Raw genomic sequence first — 18,224 nt, 5'->3', positions numbered from 1 at the left:
CAAGGTAAAATATTGAAGAAATCGTATCGATTTATTTATCCTACCAAAAATGACCGAAAGAACTTATACACAATAAACCTACTATGTGTCCACATCCCAACTCATGCAAAGTACATTTTGACGGCAATATTTATCATTACGCAACGTAAGAGAATCTGCATTGTACGTTGAACATCAGGGTTCATATTGAAGCAGCATCAGGGAGGCCTCAAGTATCTAGATTTCCAAATGCACGTCAAAGTTCAGATTTAATTGGTGAAACAAAACTTATCGTAAGACCGTTCTTTCGCTCTGAACGTTACAACTTCGAATGAAATTTATCAAACTGTGAAACAGTTGGCATGGAAGTGTTAGAACAGGGCCGCACCTGCAGAACAATATGGTTACTATGGTTTAAAAATGCAAGTGGTGAATAAAATTGGCTGGTGGAAGTAAGAGAAACTTTGGCGGGTACAGTAAATGCCCTTGATTTTCAATTTTTACTGAAATTCAATCGCTGAAACAGAATTTGGGGATGGGGTGGGGGTGTTGGTTATATCTAGGTCCTGTCATGATAGCTAGAGTGTAGGTGATGTTGAAATTAAATAAACCATGTCAATGGAGACACAACAAAAAAAAAACCAACGCTCAGAGCTTTTCAGGTTATGATCAATGAAAATCTGGGACAACGGTTCATATTCTAGTCCTAGTGTAAATATTGCTAACTTGCCTCAGGGACAAGGTACCTTGATTGACAATGCTCTCAATTAACTCTAATTATTTTGGATGAACTGAGCCATCAATCACCAAGCCAGAAAGTATTATTCTTGATAGCATCAGGTTGGACATCCTACACAGGAAACCATTCTATCAGCCAGTCGTCAAAGATACTATAAAACAATAAGGGGCTGCATAAATGATGCTACTAGAAAAGCATAATGATGATTGTGAGGAAGAAACAAAGGGTGAGAATCAAACTCGAAAAACAAGCATAGAAACTAACGACCTCCATGTTCAAGCCATCAAATGTAACCTCCAACAATAGAACCAAGGTTTGACTGATCCAATTAGTATCTAATAAACATCAAGATAAGTTTTTTTCATGCGGGTGGTCCATGATGAAAGTTACCAACTAAATCAATTTCCAATTCCAGGTTTCCGATAAGCCGTTGGAATGATACCAATAGCAAATGCTTTATGAGAACAAGTTGCATCACATCCTTGTTCAAGTAAAAGCTTGACTAAGTAAAACTAAACTCTGTCAAATAGTCTAAATCAACATCCACAACTTTGGTGCAATTAGGAACTCAATTACACGGCCAAAACAACAATCTTCCTATTTTATAGAAATTAAATAGTGATCTCTTAAATGAGTAGCTGGGAAAGCATACTACATCTATCCGCACATACTGGAGTATGAATTTGCCAGCATAAACTTCAATGTATTGGGTTTCTGTCACCACTCCTCAGTACCCAGGCAGAAGCTTGAGATATACACAATTCCTGCAAGACCTGTACATCAAAACCAAAAACAAACTACAAATATTAAATCGAACAATAAAACTTGGAGGAATTGAGAAAACACAGAAGCCTTGATCCCTCTGAATGTCAGCAGTTGGCAGGTAAGAAATGTGCTTAGAAAGCTGAGTTAGCTACAAAAGCTTCAGCATTTTGCCATATGCAAGATACAAGATATTTCCTTCTTATCCTTTTCAGTTTTGAAAAAGTTGTAAAGGATGACAATGAAGGAAACTTCACAAATAAAGAAACTCCAAAACAGAATTCAAAAGTTGCCGTCAAATATAAGGAGCCAAACAATTTTTATATCTTCCCTTGACATATGCAAGCTGTGTCCTTGTTAACATCAGCATAAAATACCCAAAAAAAACAACAAAGCTCTCTTTGCACACTTTGTAACTCAAACATAAAATAAACCTAGTCCCATTGCCAGTGAAAAAGTTTGACATAAAGAGCAGCAGAGAGGAGAGTATGATCTTAAACCTGAATATACAATCATCATTGCCATTATCTCACAATCATCAATTATATTACACATTTTGTACTGACCTTATTATATTCGGTGGTAGTTATATCCCTCTTAAGTTCCATCTTGGCAGCCTCAATTATAGGAGCCTTTTTAAGCTTTGCATTTGGTCCTTCAGCAACAAAAAGATCAATGACAACTTTCCTACAAAGGCAAGAATCACACATTGATTGATGACAAACAAGAGATGTTTTTTCAATAAAAGCAAGTTCAATGTTCTTCAACAGAAAAGGGTAGTATCCAAATGGAACCTGAATGGGTCATACTGTGGATGATCTGGTGATGATTTCGGAACGCAAATGCCATGAATATTAACGGCTACCTGATTAACGATTGCCTGAAGCTCGGTCGGAAAAGAATCGATACTGTTCGCTGCAGCTACAGCCTCTTTAGCAAATCCTGTCGAGCGTGCAGACTCAGACACTGCCATGTCCCGTAAACGTTGGCTAATTTGTTGGAAACTGTCATAATATAGCATATATACATGTAGTTTACACAAAATAAAATTAAAATCCCTCAGGAAAACCTTATTCCTAGATTGAGGTAAAGCAGACAAGCTCAAGAGTCAGGTTAACTCAATAAAAGTAAGCAAGAGCCAAATAGACTTGATTTGAGAATCTAGTCCACCAACATTTCTCCCAGTGCTCAGTGAAGTAAATAATAATGAAGCCTACATATAAGCCCTCAGTCTGAGAACAAACAAATTAGTGTCTCAAACTTCCACTCAATTTGGAAAAAAAATATCGACTCAAAGCACATATTATGTCAGAAAATTGCTGCACTTCAATCACTTCAATCCATTTAGTTATAAATAAAATTAGCATCTGTATCAAACAGGTAACAAGATGTTACTACCTAGAAGATGGCATTTACAATCACAAGTATAATTAACAGCTTGAGAGAAATAACTCATATAACAGAGCAACTCACCCACAAACTTTGACACTTTTAAAAAGTTTTTGAAGTGCTTTTGCAATAGCCTCTCGAGCTTCTTCGGACATTTGGATCCTTGAGTTTGTTCCAATCAGAGTCCTAGCACCGACTATATCGGAACTTTTCGCGATCGAATTGTTTGTGGTGTTAGACTTTGAAGAAGCCGTGATAGCAGGTCCAGTTTTTCCTCCAAAAAGAAGACCATTGATTTTAGTCTCTAAGCAATCCCACTCTTCTTGTTCTTTTTTTACAACAGAGGAATTAAGTTTGATGAAACTAAAATCTGGGAGCTCTTTCAGTTTCCAGTCACTGAAGGCAGGTCTCTCCACAGACAACACTTTCAGGACATCTTTCATTGTTTTAGCAAGTTGAGGTCGTCGAGGCAATTGAGAGCTGTTAATGAGGGGATTCTTGGTAAATAAAAGAAGAACATAATCCCTGGCTAAAACTTCTATTCCTTGATCGGTTCCATACACTAAATAACTTTTAGGAACCCAAAGTCCCTGAACTAATCGGGCATATTCCTGCAAGACTCCCAAAATTTCTTCGACGGATTCATCCAAAGCTAGGTACTTCAAAGCGTCAAATCGATGAATTGGAGGGCCCTGTTCCAGCAATTCACAAATCAATTGGAAGAAATATTTAAATGTCACCAGACGTCCCACAAATACCAGAGCTAAAAGAAGACCTGAAGGGAAGATAGATGTAAGGAAATGGTGGGTGATGATGAAGACAAACAAGACCTGGAGTGCCCCAATAAAAAATGAAGCGCCGGAGAGAGGAGGAAGATCATAAATATAAAAGTTAAAGCATATCACCATTCGCCAAATTGTCTAAATCATCCATTCTCAGAACAGATGCAACCAACTCGGTGTAATGCTTCATTTGCAGGGAAAAAAAGGTTTTTTATAACAAAAAATAAATAAATAACTGTCCACCTAATTCAAGGAAAGCAAAGCAAAGTGGAAATGAAAAGATAGGAGACATAAACACTAGATAAAGACAATAAAATCACCGAAAAATTTTGGGAAGACAGAACTTCGAAACACGAAAAGCAGTAACAGACCTCAAGAAGCCAAGTTTTAAACCGTTCTTTTAGCGGTAGAGTCAGTAACAGCCTGAAACACCATCCAGAAATAAGTTGACCATCTATATCCCAACACAATGAACCACATAAGCCGCAAATAATACTTGGAAAAAAACAAAAAAACAAATAAGAGTTTGTGCAACACAGGAAACGCTAAAAATTAAAAACTTGGGAGAAATAATATATGCAGCTATTTCTATGGCTGCATTCCGATAATGGAGTAGAGCAAAAAATAGGAAATGTCTCCAAAGAAGGGCAAGGGGTTATATCTGAAGATGTGCTTCAATCAATAAGGATTAAGGGGATTTATGATAATATGTATCAACATCAGTGAAAATGGAACGAAAACATGCAACGTCAAAGCAACACATCTAGGGAGCTCATCAGTAAGAGAGGACAAAACATTATTAATATTATCAAAAAGTAAAGATCCGTCCCTCTATTTATAATTTATAAAGATAATCTACCGAGCCTAGAAAAGTTGCCTGAGAATTTCAAATAATGTCCATACCAACGTAACATTACATTTCGTATTTACTAAAATAAAGCTACGACAGAGAGTCCAACAGATATACAAGGGTGGATTTTACTATCCTTTGAGCACAATAAGAGATTAGAAAAAAAAATTGGATTCTCTCGGCAGTAAAAGCAAAGAAAACAAAACAATGTATCTTTCATTCAAAAGTTAAGGCAGTATGATTGGATACCTTCTTGGAGGACCACTGATCTGGACATTGTCATTAGATGTGCCAGGATACAAGCTATTCAGATAATCATACCTTCGTATTTGAACAAAGAAAAATAGATATACGTGAAAACATACATACGAGAACAATGTGGGAACAAATAGTAGCAGCATTAAAAAACATACGAGCTCATGGAAAAATGAATAGGTGATCCTTCCTGAGCCACCATTTTTTGCAAGTATCTTGATGCCATGTCGCTTCTTGCGCTATGGTATGTCATATGAATCCAATCCTGAAAAATAGCAAAAGATTAAGGAACACTTGAAAACCATTTAAAAGAAATGGTAATCAACTCTACAGAATTAAATATTGGCAAAGAGAAATTTCTTAATCACATAAATGAGGAGAAAAATAGCATTGAAAAAGTCGCATCTCCATCACTCCATGCAACACGAAAATACAGGTTATGTAATGTCTGCAAACCATTGGACTTCTTCCACTTCACTTTGAAGCAGAAATTGACAGCAAGCTCCTAAAATGTTAAAGACTCTCTATAATCCATGCTGAATACACCTTCAGAGCCCATCCATCAAATTCTTGGTTCATCATGCAAAATCCTAGCGCAGTTTTTCTTTCATCTTACGTGTAATAGCTTCACCAGTAAGTTGCAAAAGGCTCTATGAATTTGATTTCACTGGCTCGTTACTATAGACAAAAATTCTTTATAGCAACTCGAGAAATTTAAAGCCTACTGAATAGATAATATTGTGACTATTCAAACAGTATTTATAAACATGATCCTTAAGAAAGTAGATAGACTGCCACAACCAAGGGCATTTTTTGGTATTTATTAGAAGGACGACTCCTCGACAGAAACCCTACACAAAAGACCAATAACCTTCTTCCACAAAACGAAAAATGCCAATGCATTTTGACCTCAACATTCAGTAATATCATAGATAAGAGCACAATTTGCAGCCGTTCATTTGCTAATATTAAATTGAAGTTACTTGTTTTTGCATAGTAACACACTGCTATTGACAGCACATGACCCTCAAAATAATAAAACACAATAAAGTAAAAACAATATATTAGATTTCAGATGCTACACTATTAGGGATGAGATTAATATATGGCAGTAAGAGAATCCGGAGAGCCAAGGTGTGCATACTTCTCCAATATCCTTTTCCTGCCCTGATGGTTTGGTCTGCAAGGAAGTAGGGTATTGATATATAAATTGAATCTTTCAAAGATGTAACACATAAAAGCATAACATAAAACATTAGATCTGAAATTGCTTCGACGTCCACTCGGCTTAAGAGACAGGCATTTGTTATACACATATTTTTTATGCCCATGTACCCACCTGTTTAAGATGGCTTTATATTCCAGTCCTAGTTGATAATCAAGAGATGATGCATGCTCAGATATTGTCATAACTAACTCAGCCAATTGTTTAGTATGCCTAGACATGTCAACTAAGTAAAAAGCGGTGTAATAAAGAAATGTCATATTAGTTGATGACAGTAGATAAGTCAACTAACCAATTGTTTTGATGCAATCGAAAGTTTTTCCTGCTTGATCTCTTCTGCCTTCACAGAATCTTCCATACTGGTAACAACATTCCTTTTAGATTCCCTAGAATCAAGATGCTCCATGGAAGGTCGAAGTTGTACAACTGCGTGGATAGGGTTCAAGTGTAACTGCATGACAAACAACAGATTGTGATTGTCCAGCTAAGGTTTTAGCATCAGCAGCCCACCCGCATTCAAAATGAGCAACAGAAAGATTCTATGAGATACGAAAGCATGCCTTGTTTCCAGTTAGAACCCCAACAGCATAACCACTTGCCTGAGGTGGCTTCCATGATGAAGCAAGAGTCTATAAAAGGAACAAAAAAAACAGAGAATACAAATTTTACTCCCTAAAAGAAAATTGAGCTGCTAAAAACGTGGAAGTAGAAGAAAGTCTGTATCAATGTTTAATTTCGAGTTGCATGTTGGGTGAAGATTCAGAAAGACTACGAACATCTTAGTGTCTCTCAAGTTTACAGGGACTGGAATTATGTTCTTGTTTAAGATGATTGTACTTGTTTTTAATCTTTCCTAGGATATTTCTTCTGAATTGGTGGATGTCTTATCCGCCTTTTGTAAGAAAACACTTTTCATCATTAATATTATATGTCTCTTATCAAAAAAAAAAATGACTGTCATTGATTCTATTAAATTAAAACTGATCCCACAACGCCGTCTTACTATAATTTAAACATAAATTTGAGAGATAATAGAGGTCATGCACCAAACCTTTATAGAAACAAGTATAGTGCATTTACCTTATCTCATTAACTAACTGAAAACATTTATCGTACAAATAAAAGAGTCATAAAAAGCAAACCTGTTTTTTCATCAAAACTCTAGAATCAGCATTTCTATCATAATTCTTGGATTCAAAATCGATAGCCAAATCAACCTCTACTTCGTTACTTGCAGGTTTCACCCTCACCTGAAAAATCAACACCAAGTCTCACAATATGTAGAGTTCTCAACTTAGCCTAAGACATATTTTCTTTTAGCACAAGACAGTTGCCAGTTCAAACTTGTTAATAAAATGCTTCACCGGCAAATGGAAAATATGAATATACCTCTTCACATCTTCCTTCCATTTCATATGGTCGCCACATTGGTCTGAGCGGGTATTGCAACACAAACAACTGAATAGCAAAAGAGAAAAAAGAACCAAGTAAATGTTCCACTATCTCGTGCTCCATGATCGTTCATTTAATCAACTCACAAAATACCTACAAAATGATTTAAAATTAAACACTCAATAATACCCGAGTATTAGGGTCCAGAGAAGAAGTTAGATAGACATCAATTTCTCGAACAACTTCGTCCTCTGCTTCCCCTTCTTCCGTTTCCATTAAATCTTCAGTCTCTTCTTTTTTCATTCCGTTTTCCACAATCCCCCCACACTTCAAGTCAATGTCCATCTCAGCATCATTTGCAAATTCGGGTTTAATACCAGGTTCCTCCTTTTTGGGCAAGGGAATGGAATCCGATTCCTTTCCCATCAGTTCAGCAGAGTCAGATGAAGATGCTGGCGGGTGTTGAGATGGCTCGGTTTTGACCCTCGGCTTGAATTTTGAGTTCTTGGGATTGAAGCGTGTGGATCGAACGGGCACCTGCGTGGGGCCGTCCAACAGCTCGTCCAGGTCCAAATCAAGGTCCGCCATCTATCCTTCCCCGATTCTGAAGCGGAATCAAATATCGAAGAACACAACAGTTTACTTCTTTCTCTCTGAAAATTCACGAGTAGGGGTAGGGTTTAGGGTTTCAAACAAATAATGGAAACCGAGTCTACATGGGCTAGACACAGCATTTAAGTACCCAAACAGAGACAAAAACAATGCACAAAACTTAAATGCACCAAATTTGTTACTTTTGTATTCAAACATGTCTAGCATATATTCATCTGATAAATGATACACAAATTTATTTTTGAAAAATATTTATTTATTATTTAAAATTTTGATAAACAAAATAATATATGATTCTAAAAATATTTGTATTTTTTTTCAATTTCACTCATCAAAAGTAAATAATGTAATGTAACGACAAAATATTGTTATCTTTCTTTTGAGTAGTATTATCTCAAATGACAAAATTATTTCTGATATAATATTTAAATTTTAAAATATTCATTATATTATTAAATTAATAATTTAAATAAGTATTCAAATACTAATATTCACTAATTTTAATCACTGATTATATAAAATAACATTTCGTAATATGGAATACTAGTCAAGTATAAAATGAAAGTTTTTACACATGGAATGGTTGCCATATCGGCTCATATGAAACTATGGAATATATATTATTATTTCATTTTTAATAACAAAATTATGTTTTCCCCTCAAAGTTATGATTAATTGGATAGAAATGAAAAATATATTATTCTCTCATTTTTAATAACAAAATTATTTTTTTAATACATATACCATGTGTATTAAAAATTTACATTTGGGCCCTTTATTGGGTCAGGCCCTGAGACAACTGCTTGATTGGCCTCATAAGAGGTTCGGATCTGTATTAGTGATAATATCAAATTCGTTTGTTCTTTTTGATCTTGCAATTGAGATAATGTATTTATTACGAGCTTTAAGAATGATCTAATATCTCGCATATTCTCAACAGATTCACTAAATCATTATATTAGGGCTTCTTAGACATTGTTTTACTGTAATATTTATAGAGAAATTTACATTTTAGTTGGTAAATTTTAAATTCAAATGTTTCAAAATCTAACAGATTTCTGATGTCAAAATCTGAACTTTTTTATATGCTACATTTGCATCTGATCTGACATATTTTAATCTGTTGAGATATAGCATAATTAATAATTGATATTCTTTCCTAGGTAAAAAGATATGCATATTGTTATATAAATATAGGTTATTTCATGGACGAGTTTTTAGGGAACTGATTGATGGAATAGTCCTATATATGCTGTATCTTTTTTATTTCAGAATATAATGGAAATATCAATTTATCATCATTCTTGTTAAGATGGTATCAGAGCTTGTTGAAGAAAAAAAAGAAACTATACACACAATCACACACCACCAATTCCCACTATGTCTCCATTTCCCACTTGTCTTTTAGCCAAACATTAAATCCAATTCACACTATGTCATTGTCTCCATTTCTCACTTGTCTTTTAGCCAAACATTAAATTTCTATGTGAGAAGATCCACGTTTGTTGAAAAAAAATCACAAAAATGGCAGAGCAAAGTGGGTCTTCTGGACCCAAATCTGTACCTGTTATTGTTCAATCAGAGGGTGCCTTCAATGCAGGCATTATTCTTACAGAAACAAACTATGATGTATGGTCTCAATTGATGGAGATGCATATTGCTGAACGAGAAAAACTCTCATATCTCATCGGAGAAACAACTCCACCTACAACATCAGAGAAGGGATATGAAAAATGGTATGCAGAAAATCAGAAGGTTAAACGATGGCTTTTGATGTCCATGTCTCCAGACATTATGAAACGATATTTACGTATACCTACTGCGCGTGAAATCTGGAGTACACTTTCCAAAGTATTTTATGATGGTAGCGATGAGATGCAAGTTTTTTCTTTGCACCAAAAGGCATTTTCAGCCAAGCAAGGTGACACACCTCTCTCCTTATTTTATGGACAGCTAATAGAAATATTTCAGGAACTTGACCATCGTGATAAAGTGATCATGAAAGATCCTGATGATGTTAAAGCATACAAGCAATCCATCGAACGATTAAGGGTTCATATATTTCTAGCGGGCTTGGATAAAAATTTTGATCCAATCCGTCGAGAAATTCTACGTCAGGAACCTCTCTCAAGCTTAGAAGAATGTTACTCCTTGGTTCGTCGTGAAGCCTTGCGCTTCGCTACCTTGAATGACGATGATGAGAAACTTGAAGCCACCGCTATGATAACAAGAAATCAATTCAAACAACCATCCAACATGCGGCCAAAATCCACCTATCCTAAGAGCTTCAAAAGATCAAGCAAATCTACATCAAGTTGCTCTCATTGCAACCAAACGGGACATTCAGAAAGTAATTGCTTTGAAATTATTGGATATCCAGATTGGTGGGACCCCACTCGCCATAAGAACTCTAAACGGCCATCTACTGCAGCGATTGCTCAACATACAAAAGATGATGCCACTCCAACAACATCTGCATTGGTAACAACTGCGAACACAAATGGTAAGGTCTTAAATATCTCTTCACATATTTTGAATAATGCTTGGATAATTGATTCTGGTGCTACTGACCACATGACATTTGATGTTACTCAATTACCAAACCTTAACTCATCCTCACAAAAATGGGTGTCCACTGCCAACGGCAACACTACTCAAGTTGTTGGTGAAGGTTCTTTACATCTTTCAAATAATTTGCATCTTGATTCTGTGTTGGTTGTCCCGTCTCTAGATTATAACCTTTTGTCGGTCTCTCAAATAACTACAGCTCTATCATGTATTGTAATTTTTTGGCCTAACTATTGTGTGTTTAAGGACATTCAGACTCGACAAACGATTGGTTGTGGTGTTAAAAAGGGGAAACTCTACTATTTGGATTTGGAGACCAACATTTCAAACAGATTACAGCAGGTTTTAGCAGTAGAAAGCTATGCTACATCGAGGAAAATAAAAGAGATTTGGCTTTGGCACCGACGGTTGGGACATGCCTCATTTGCTTATTTAAAAATATTATTTCCTAATTTATTTAAAAATTTGGATATTTCTGTTTTTAAATGCGATGTTTGTGAACTTGCGAAAAGTCATCGCATTTTTTTTCCTCTAAGTTTAAATAAAAGTCAAGCTCCTTTTATGGTTATCCATTCTGATGTTTGGGGACCATCTAAAATTCCTACATTGGGTGGATCTCGTTGGTTCGTTACTTTTATAGATGATTGTACCAGAATGACTTGGTTGTGCTTGATGAAATCAAAAGCTGAAGTAAATTCGTTGTTTCAAAAATTTTATACAACTATCCATACTCAATACAATGCTCGAATAAAAGTGTTACGGAGTGACAATGGCAGGGAATATAATTGCTCCGACCTTCACCAATTCTTTGAGAGTCGTGGTTCGATTCACCAAACCAGCTGCCCAAACACGCCTCAACAAAATGGTGTGGCTGAACGAAAAAACAGACATTTGTTGGAGGTTGTCCGTGCTTCATTAATCACTGCCCACATGCCATTATGTTATTGGGGAGAAGCTCTTTTATCTGCCGCATACCTGATTAATCGCGTTCCATCCCGATCTATCAATTTTCTAACACCTTTTCAGGCACTTACAGAAGCTGTTGATGCACCTGTAGTCTCTAACTTACCTCCACATGTTTTTGGATGTGTTGCTTATGTTCACCTTCACACACATCAACGTAGCAAACTCATGCCTCGAGCCTTAAAATGTGTCTTTGTTGGATATGCTGATCATCAAAAAGGGTATCGATGTTATCATCCTCCTACTAAACGAATGTTTATTACTAAAGATGTTGTGTTCCATGAAGATATAATGTATTTTTCCGAGTCTGCTTTTCAGGGGGAGTGTCTTGAGGAAATCCAGACTCTCGTACATAACCTTAATGAAGACAGAATTGAAGTTCCCGATACAAATGTAAGTGTTTCGGATTTCAGTGGTGATTCTTTACAAAATGATACAACAGGAGTAGAAGTATGTGATATAGAATTCAATGGTCAAAACAAGGAAGTAAGTGAGAATCGGCACGACCCAGAAAGTCATGATACATTTTATCACGAGCCTCTATCAAGTGACACAACAAAACATCATGAGGACAACGACGTTCCTCATACAGTGTCTGAATCATCTTTGAGACAATTACCACCACGTTCTACTAGAGGTACTCCAAAACTCACATATGAACCTCAATTGACTAGCAAAGTAAGATATCCCATGAACCATTATATGTCTGGTAATCGCTTGTCAAAAACAAATCAGTCATTTGTAAATCAATTATCTACTGTATCTATACCTAACAGTGTGCAGGAAGCCTTAACTGATCCAAGATGGAAAGCAGCAATGAATGAAGAGATGAACTCCTTGCAAAAAAACAGAACTTGGGAACTTGTAAACTGTCCTGCAGGAAAAAAAACAGTTGGATGTCGATGGATCTTTACCGTGAAATACAAAGCTGATGGCACGATCGAACGTTTTAAGGCAAGATTAGTGGCAAAAGGGTACTCTCAAGCATATGGGATCGACTATACAGAAACATTTGCCCCTGTAGCTAAAATCAACACAGTCCGAGTCTTGTTGTCCTTAGCTGCCAATTCAGATTGGCCCTTGCAACAATTCGATGTGAAGAATACATTTCTACATGGTGAACTATCCGAAGAAGTCTACATGGATCTCCCACCAGGGTGCATGATAACTGAAAAACAGAATAAGAAGGTGTGCAAGTTGAAGAAATCATTATATGGATTAAAACAGTCTCCTAGGGCTTGGTTTGGTCGTTTTACCAAAGTCATGACTACCTTTGGCTACAAACAATGCAATTCAGACCACACATTGTTCATAAAAAAACAACATGGTAAGATTACTGCACTCATAATATATGTGGATGATATGATCGTTACAGGAAATGACCCAGAAGAAACAAAAGCTTTGCAAGAGTACTTGTCAAAAAACTTCGAAATGAAAGACTTGGGTCCCTTGAAATACTTTCTGGGAATTGAAGTATCTCGATGTAAGAAAGGTATATTCCTATCTCAACGAAAGTATGCCTTAGATTTATTACAAGAAACAGGTATGTCAGGTTGCCAACCAGTAGATACACCAGTAGAAGAAGGGCTAAAACTATGTAATGGGTCAGACCAAGTTCCGGTTGATAAAGGAAGATATCAAAGACTCGTGGGAAGATTGATGTACTTGTCTCATACAAGACCAGATCTTGCGTACGCTTTGAGTATCGTTAGCCAATTCATGCATAACCCCGGTGAACAACATATGAATGCTGTAACACGTATTTTGAAATACTTGAAATCTTCTCCAGGAAGGGGAATTTGTTTCTCTAAAAACACAAGTGAACGAAATATAGAGGTATACACAGATGCTGATTGGGCCGGAGCAATTGATGATAGACGCTCTACTTCAGGATACTTCACCTTTGTAAGTGGAAATTTAGTCACTTGGAGAAGCAAGAAGCAGAACGTAGTTGCACGATCTAGTGCAGAGGCTGAATACAGGGGAATGGCCTTAGGAATTTGTGAAGCACTGTGGCTGAAATTTCTATTACAAGACTTGGACTACTATTCAGATAAGCCAATTCAACTATATTGTGATAACAAAGCAGCATGTGATATAGCTCATAATCCAGTTCAACATGATCGTACAAAGCATGTTGAGGTAGATAGATTCTTTATTAAAGAAAAATTGGATGAGAAGATTGTAGAACTACCCAAGGTTCGATCTGAAGATCAGGTAGCTGATATACTAACTAAAGGAGTCTCCAATCGAGTGTTCTTGAAGTTTCTAGTCAAGTTGGGCATGTGTGACATTTATGCACCAACTTGAGGGGGAGTGTTGAGATATAGCATAATTAATAATTGATATTCTTTCCTAGGTAAAAAGATATGCATATTGTTATATAAATATAGGTTATTTCATGGACGAGTTTTTAGGGAACTGATTGATGGAATAGTCCTATATATGCTGTATCTTTTTTATTTCAGAATATAATGGAAATATCAATTTATCATCATTCTTGTTAAGATAATCTTTGATGAATATGTATTTAAATCTGAAAATTCACACATGGAGAACGCGTATGATAGAGGCAGGAATCTGCTCATGATTTGATTTTGGTGAAGAAATCAAGAATTTTAGAAATTTATGGTCAGATCAGACCTTGCGGGAACATTTATTATCTGGTGAACTTTATTTGTCACGCTAATACGGTATGTTTGGACATGGGGTAAACTTACTTACCAACGGAGGTGGAGAAGTCCAGCTTGGTAATGGAAATGGCTACTGTTGTTGATTGTTCGGGATTGTAGATATGTTTTGTTTTTGTAGCCCATTATTTAAATTCATACACTGAGGCGCATTAATGCCTAGCTAGAATAATACATACAAGCAATCGGCTTGAGTTAGACATTCGATGTCCTGCATATTTTTGATTAACCGTGCATTTTATTGTTTGTATTGTATACTTATGTAACCACTCATTCCAACTCGATATATCTTGAATGTTGATTTAATTTTGCAACAAAGACGCGGTGAATCTCAGTTTCTTTTCGATAATTTTAGCTTATCCGAAGACAATTTTGAAATCAGACATCATTCAAGTGCCCAATAAGCTCTGATGCACACACAGCTTGTCTTCTTGCAGCGTTCCACACTTCCACCTGAGAACGAAGGCATTGTTCGTTTTCTAAGAAATCTCGTGCAATTTTTAATTTTTGGTAAATTTATATGTGAACGAGCCAGAATACTAGAATTTCAGAAGTTTTAATTTGTACAACACTTGAGCATTGAGACTTCTAAACCAAAAGCGAAACTGTTCAGACCTCACTTACATGCAAAAAGGAAATGTTGAGAAGATCATGGCCTGAAAAGAGGAGGCATTCATGAAATCCAATTTACTTCAAAACACAGAAAAAATCTCTCTGAAACTCTTCTCGCTACTCGTGATTAATGCCCATTTTTACCATTCCAACCTGTAACCTCCTCCCCCATGGCGACTTTCTGCTTCTTCCGCCTCCTCCCATCGTCGTTCCTCTTCAGCTGCCCGTTCTTCCTCACTCTTGTGCTCCTCCGTTCTAGCTTCTTCTTCTTGTCTTGCCTTTTCTTTTTCCTCTCTTTTCTCTGCTTCTTTCCTCGCTCTCTCCATTTCCCTTCTTTCTTCCTCCTCCCGCTCCCAACGAGATTCCTCCTCCTCTCTTCCCTTCTCCTTTTCTTCTCTCCTTCTCTGCTCTTCTTCCTCCCAAGCTTCCTTTTCTTCTCTCTTTCTCGCTCTCTCTTCCTCCTTTTCTTCCTCCCTCTTAGCTTCCTTCTCTTCTCGTGCTCTTGCTTCTGCTTCCTCCTCTTCCCTTTGTCTCCTTTCCTCTTCTTGCCTTTTCGATTCTTCCTCTTCTTGCCTCCGTGCTTCCTCTTCCCTTCGTCTCCGTTCCTCCTCCTTCCGTTCTTCCCTCTTAGCTTCTTCCTCTTCTTTCCTTTGTGCTTCCTCCTCTTCTTGCCTTTCTCGCTCTGCTTCCTCCCTTTGTCTCTCTACTTCCTCTTGTGCTTCCTCTTCCCTTCGTCTCCGTTCCTCCTCCTCCCGTTCTCGCCGCTCTCGCTCTGCTTCCTCCCTCTTAGCTTCTTCCTCTTCTTTCCTTTGTGCTTCCTCTTCCCTTTGTCTCCTTTCCTCCTCTTCTTGCCTTTCTCGCTCTGCTTCCTCTTCCCTTTGTCTCCTTTCCTTCTCTTCTTGCCTTTCTCGCTCTGCTTCCTCCCTTTGCCTCTCTTCTTCTTCTTCTTCTTCGTGCTTTTTCCTTTCTTCCTCCTCTCTCTTAGCTTCCTCTTCTTCCCTCTTTCTTGCTTCCTCTTCCCGTCTTTTCTCCTCTTCTTCCTCCCTCCGAGCTTTCTCCTCTTCCCTCTTTCGGGCCTCCTCCTCCTCCCTCTGTCTAGCCTCCTCTCGTTCTTTCTCCATCTCCTCCTCCAGCACCCTCAACTCCTCCTCCGCACACGAGGTACAACCTACTATCACAGAGTCTCTTTGTGGAGCCAAGAGCTGATCCAATGTCGCCTTAGTCACATTGAAGGAAATAGACACAACCTCTCTATCCAAGGTTTTGAGTACAGAAGCCTGCCCTGCAAAAAACTGAGGATGGTTCCTCTTTGCCGAAGTACTAAATCCTGCAAAAACAAATGTATCATTCTCGAAAGCCATCTGAGCCATCGGATGCAACCTAGGAACCGCAAAGACATCCCCTTCCTCAACCTTAAACCGCACACTTTCGCACCATGTTTCATTTGGTGTGCTAGAACACACAATCCGCACTATTCCCCGCCCTTGCCAGACGATCCCAATTTCATTAGCCACGGGGTTCCAATGCGGCCCCATGATCGATCCCTTCAAAGAATTTTTTTTTTTTATCAAAAACGAGTCAAAATTAGCTACAATACCAAGCCCATACCATTAAAACCATCTGGTTCTCGTAACTTACCCGGGTCAAGTTCACTATGTATAAACCAATGTTGGTCTCCTTCAATACAGATAACTTTTTCCCGGTTACGGTTGTGCTCCACCCATGGTCATTCTCGAAATCTTTCTTGTCCTCGAGAAGGTTGAATAATTTCGCTTTCTCCCTCTTTTTTTTGTTAACTTGGATGATATTATGCCCTCTGCTTCTCACAATGCCACTAATCAATCGAAATTCCATCTCCAATGCCTTCCTAGTTCTTGGAATTCCATGAACAATGGCAGGTGGCTTCGCTCCGCTCAACAGTTCATCCATCAGTTCTTCAGTAACCTTAAAAAATTAAAATCACGAGTTTGAATCCCCCATAACATGAGCTCGAAATCGTAAATTTAAGAACCCACGCACAAAAACTGAAAACGATGACGGAAAATAACAAAGTGGATAGAAGGAAATTATAACCTTAAATGCCGCCTGCAAAACTTTCTTGTCAAAACCTAGAACCATGTCTCGGATACTAGAGTAAGGCCCAGTTGTTGATTCCTACGAAAATCACAAATATATATATTTTTTTAAAATAAAGACTGGTTATGAGTAAGGAGAGTTGAATAAAAACTTAAAATGTGAAGCAAAATACTCGAGGTTCATCGTTTGAATCCGAAAAAATAGCATGAATCCTGAGTTTTTGTCTCTCGTCTTCGGTTTCCAAGTTGCTCTGTATGAAGAAAACAGTTCCAGCCTCCAATCTGTAGACATCTCCTGGCCTCAAATCTATGTCCTTCGAATCATTTTCCTCCGCCCAGCTCAACTTTCCACTCCCTGCAGTTAATATGTATATTAGGATGAAACAAAAAATAAAAACGTAAGACTGGTTAACTGGCTTGTGGATACTTTCGAAGAACAAAACAATAAACGCAACTTATGCGATGAACCAAAAACGTAAACGTAACTTATCACTTTTTCAGAAAATTTGTATACATCCGAAGAACAAAACAGTAAATCAAATTTGAAAAACGGAATATACAAGATCTGTGGATTTCAGGTAAACCTGTTTTGAGTAACACATGATTTTATGCAATGAACCATAAAAAGGGTCCCCATTAATGGCCATATTAACATAGCGAGAGTACCTGTTTGGACATAGAATACCATATGCTCATGCAGAAACACTGGGAGAAACAGAGAATTGGGCTCCAGAGTGAAGAAATGAACAATATAAGTGGCCCCGATGTCTTCATCGCCCATTCGAACCGCCGAAATCTCTCCATATTCACTGGAAACAAGAGCCCTCCTATCTTCCCTTTTCACCAAAACCCCCGAAGCCAAAAGATCCCTGTTCTCTTCTTCTGCGCACACCACAGTATTGAAACCTGAAAACATAGGCAGAATCACACAGCAAAGAACTAAGAGCAGTACGGGTAGCATGTTGAAAACGGAGTTCATTTTCTGATCTTGCTCATAAACGTACGTAATTGGGAGAAATTGGGAGTGAATTTTATATTAGCCGTGGAAAAGGATAGGAGTGAAGAGTCAGTGCGGGGTACGTGGCATTTGCATGGAGGGAAAATGCGACACGAGTAGTGCTGGAGCTGCATGCATGGGATCCTGTCGTAACGTATATGCTGGTGTGATCTAAAAAAAATAAAAAGAAATATTCTTTCTAAAAATTAAAAAAAAAATTAAAGCTAAAAGTTATCCACTTTCAAAATTAAAATGATAGGAGATAATCGAGATCGAAAAAGAACCTGTAAAGTATCAAATTAATTAGTTAAATGATATTTTTATGATTATGAAA

General features: G+C 37.4%; 2 protein-coding genes across 4 annotated transcripts; both read right to left on the bottom strand.

The window, feature by feature from the left end:
- Window positions 1–17: 17 nt before the first annotated feature.
- On the bottom strand, window positions 18–8,126 carry LOC140820875 (uncharacterized). 3 transcript variants are annotated; one of them, XM_073181242.1, is made up of 15 exons: window positions 7,563–8,126; window positions 7,371–7,439; window positions 7,124–7,231; window positions 6,542–6,610; window positions 6,274–6,432; window positions 5,901–5,936; window positions 4,915–5,021; window positions 4,751–4,822; window positions 4,023–4,074; window positions 2,954–3,561; window positions 2,275–2,484; window positions 2,047–2,167; window positions 1,371–1,491; window positions 726–829; window positions 18–367 (listed from the first exon to the last, which is right to left on the bottom strand). In XM_073181242.1, the coding sequence occupies exons 1-13, from the start codon at window positions 7,959–7,961 to the stop codon at window positions 1,417–1,419; spliced, it is 2,085 nt and encodes a 694-aa protein (XP_073037343.1). In that variant the 5' UTR covers window positions 7,962–8,126; the 3' UTR covers window positions 18–367; window positions 726–829; window positions 1,371–1,416. The 3 variants fall into 3 exon arrangements, with proteins under 3 accessions (XP_073037343.1, XP_073037344.1, XP_073037342.1); XM_073181243.1 differs by having other exon boundaries at window positions 1,374–1,491; XM_073181241.1 differs by having other exon boundaries at window positions 19–367; window positions 1,390–1,491.
- Window positions 8,127–14,688: 6,562 nt separating this feature from the next.
- On the bottom strand, window positions 14,689–17,871 carry LOC140820874 (vicilin-like seed storage protein At4g36700). Its single transcript, XM_073181240.1, has 5 exons — window positions 17,560–17,871; window positions 17,067–17,248; window positions 16,892–16,972; window positions 16,457–16,762; window positions 14,689–16,362 (listed from the first exon to the last, which is right to left on the bottom strand). Exons 1-5 carry the CDS (start codon window positions 17,852–17,854, stop codon window positions 14,959–14,961), a joined length of 2,268 nt encoding a protein of 755 aa, XP_073037341.1. The 5' UTR covers window positions 17,855–17,871; the 3' UTR covers window positions 14,689–14,958.
- Between the last annotated feature and the right edge of the window lie 353 nt (window positions 17,872–18,224).

The sequence above is a fragment of the Primulina eburnea genome, unplaced genomic scaffold, assembly GCF_022965805.1.
Source record: "Primulina eburnea isolate SZY01 unplaced genomic scaffold, ASM2296580v1 ctg241_ERROPOS200780, whole genome shotgun sequence".
In the NCBI taxonomy this organism is placed as follows: domain Eukaryota; kingdom Viridiplantae; phylum Streptophyta; class Magnoliopsida; order Lamiales; family Gesneriaceae; genus Primulina; species Primulina eburnea.
This window is presented reverse-complemented; position numbering and strand designations above follow the sequence as displayed.

Bases quoted from the DNA above. Each gene is read 5' to 3' on its own strand.
- LOC140820875 (XM_073181242.1), bottom strand. From the start codon at position 7,961: ATGGCGGACCTTGATTTGGACCTGGACGAGCTGTTGGACGGCCCCACG. The intron at 6,433-6,541 runs GCATGCTTTCGT...TTTGTCATGCAG, and splicing joins GGGTTCTAACTGGAAACAAG to TTACACTTGAACCCTATCCA. The intron at 5,022-5,900 runs GTATGCACACCT...GCTATTTTTCAG, and splicing joins AGGAAAAGGATATTGGAGAA to GATTGGATTCATATGACATA.
- LOC140820874 (XM_073181240.1), bottom strand. From the start codon at position 17,854: ATGCTACCCGTACTGCTCTTAGTTCTTTGCTGTGTGATTCTGCCTATG. The intron at 16,973-17,066 runs GTATTTTGCTTC...TGATTTTCGTAG, and splicing joins ATTCAAACGATGAACCTCGA to GAATCAACAACTGGGCCTTA. The intron at 16,763-16,891 runs GTTATAATTTCC...TAATTTTTTAAG, and splicing joins TTTTGCAGGCGGCATTTAAG to GTTACTGAAGAACTGATGGA.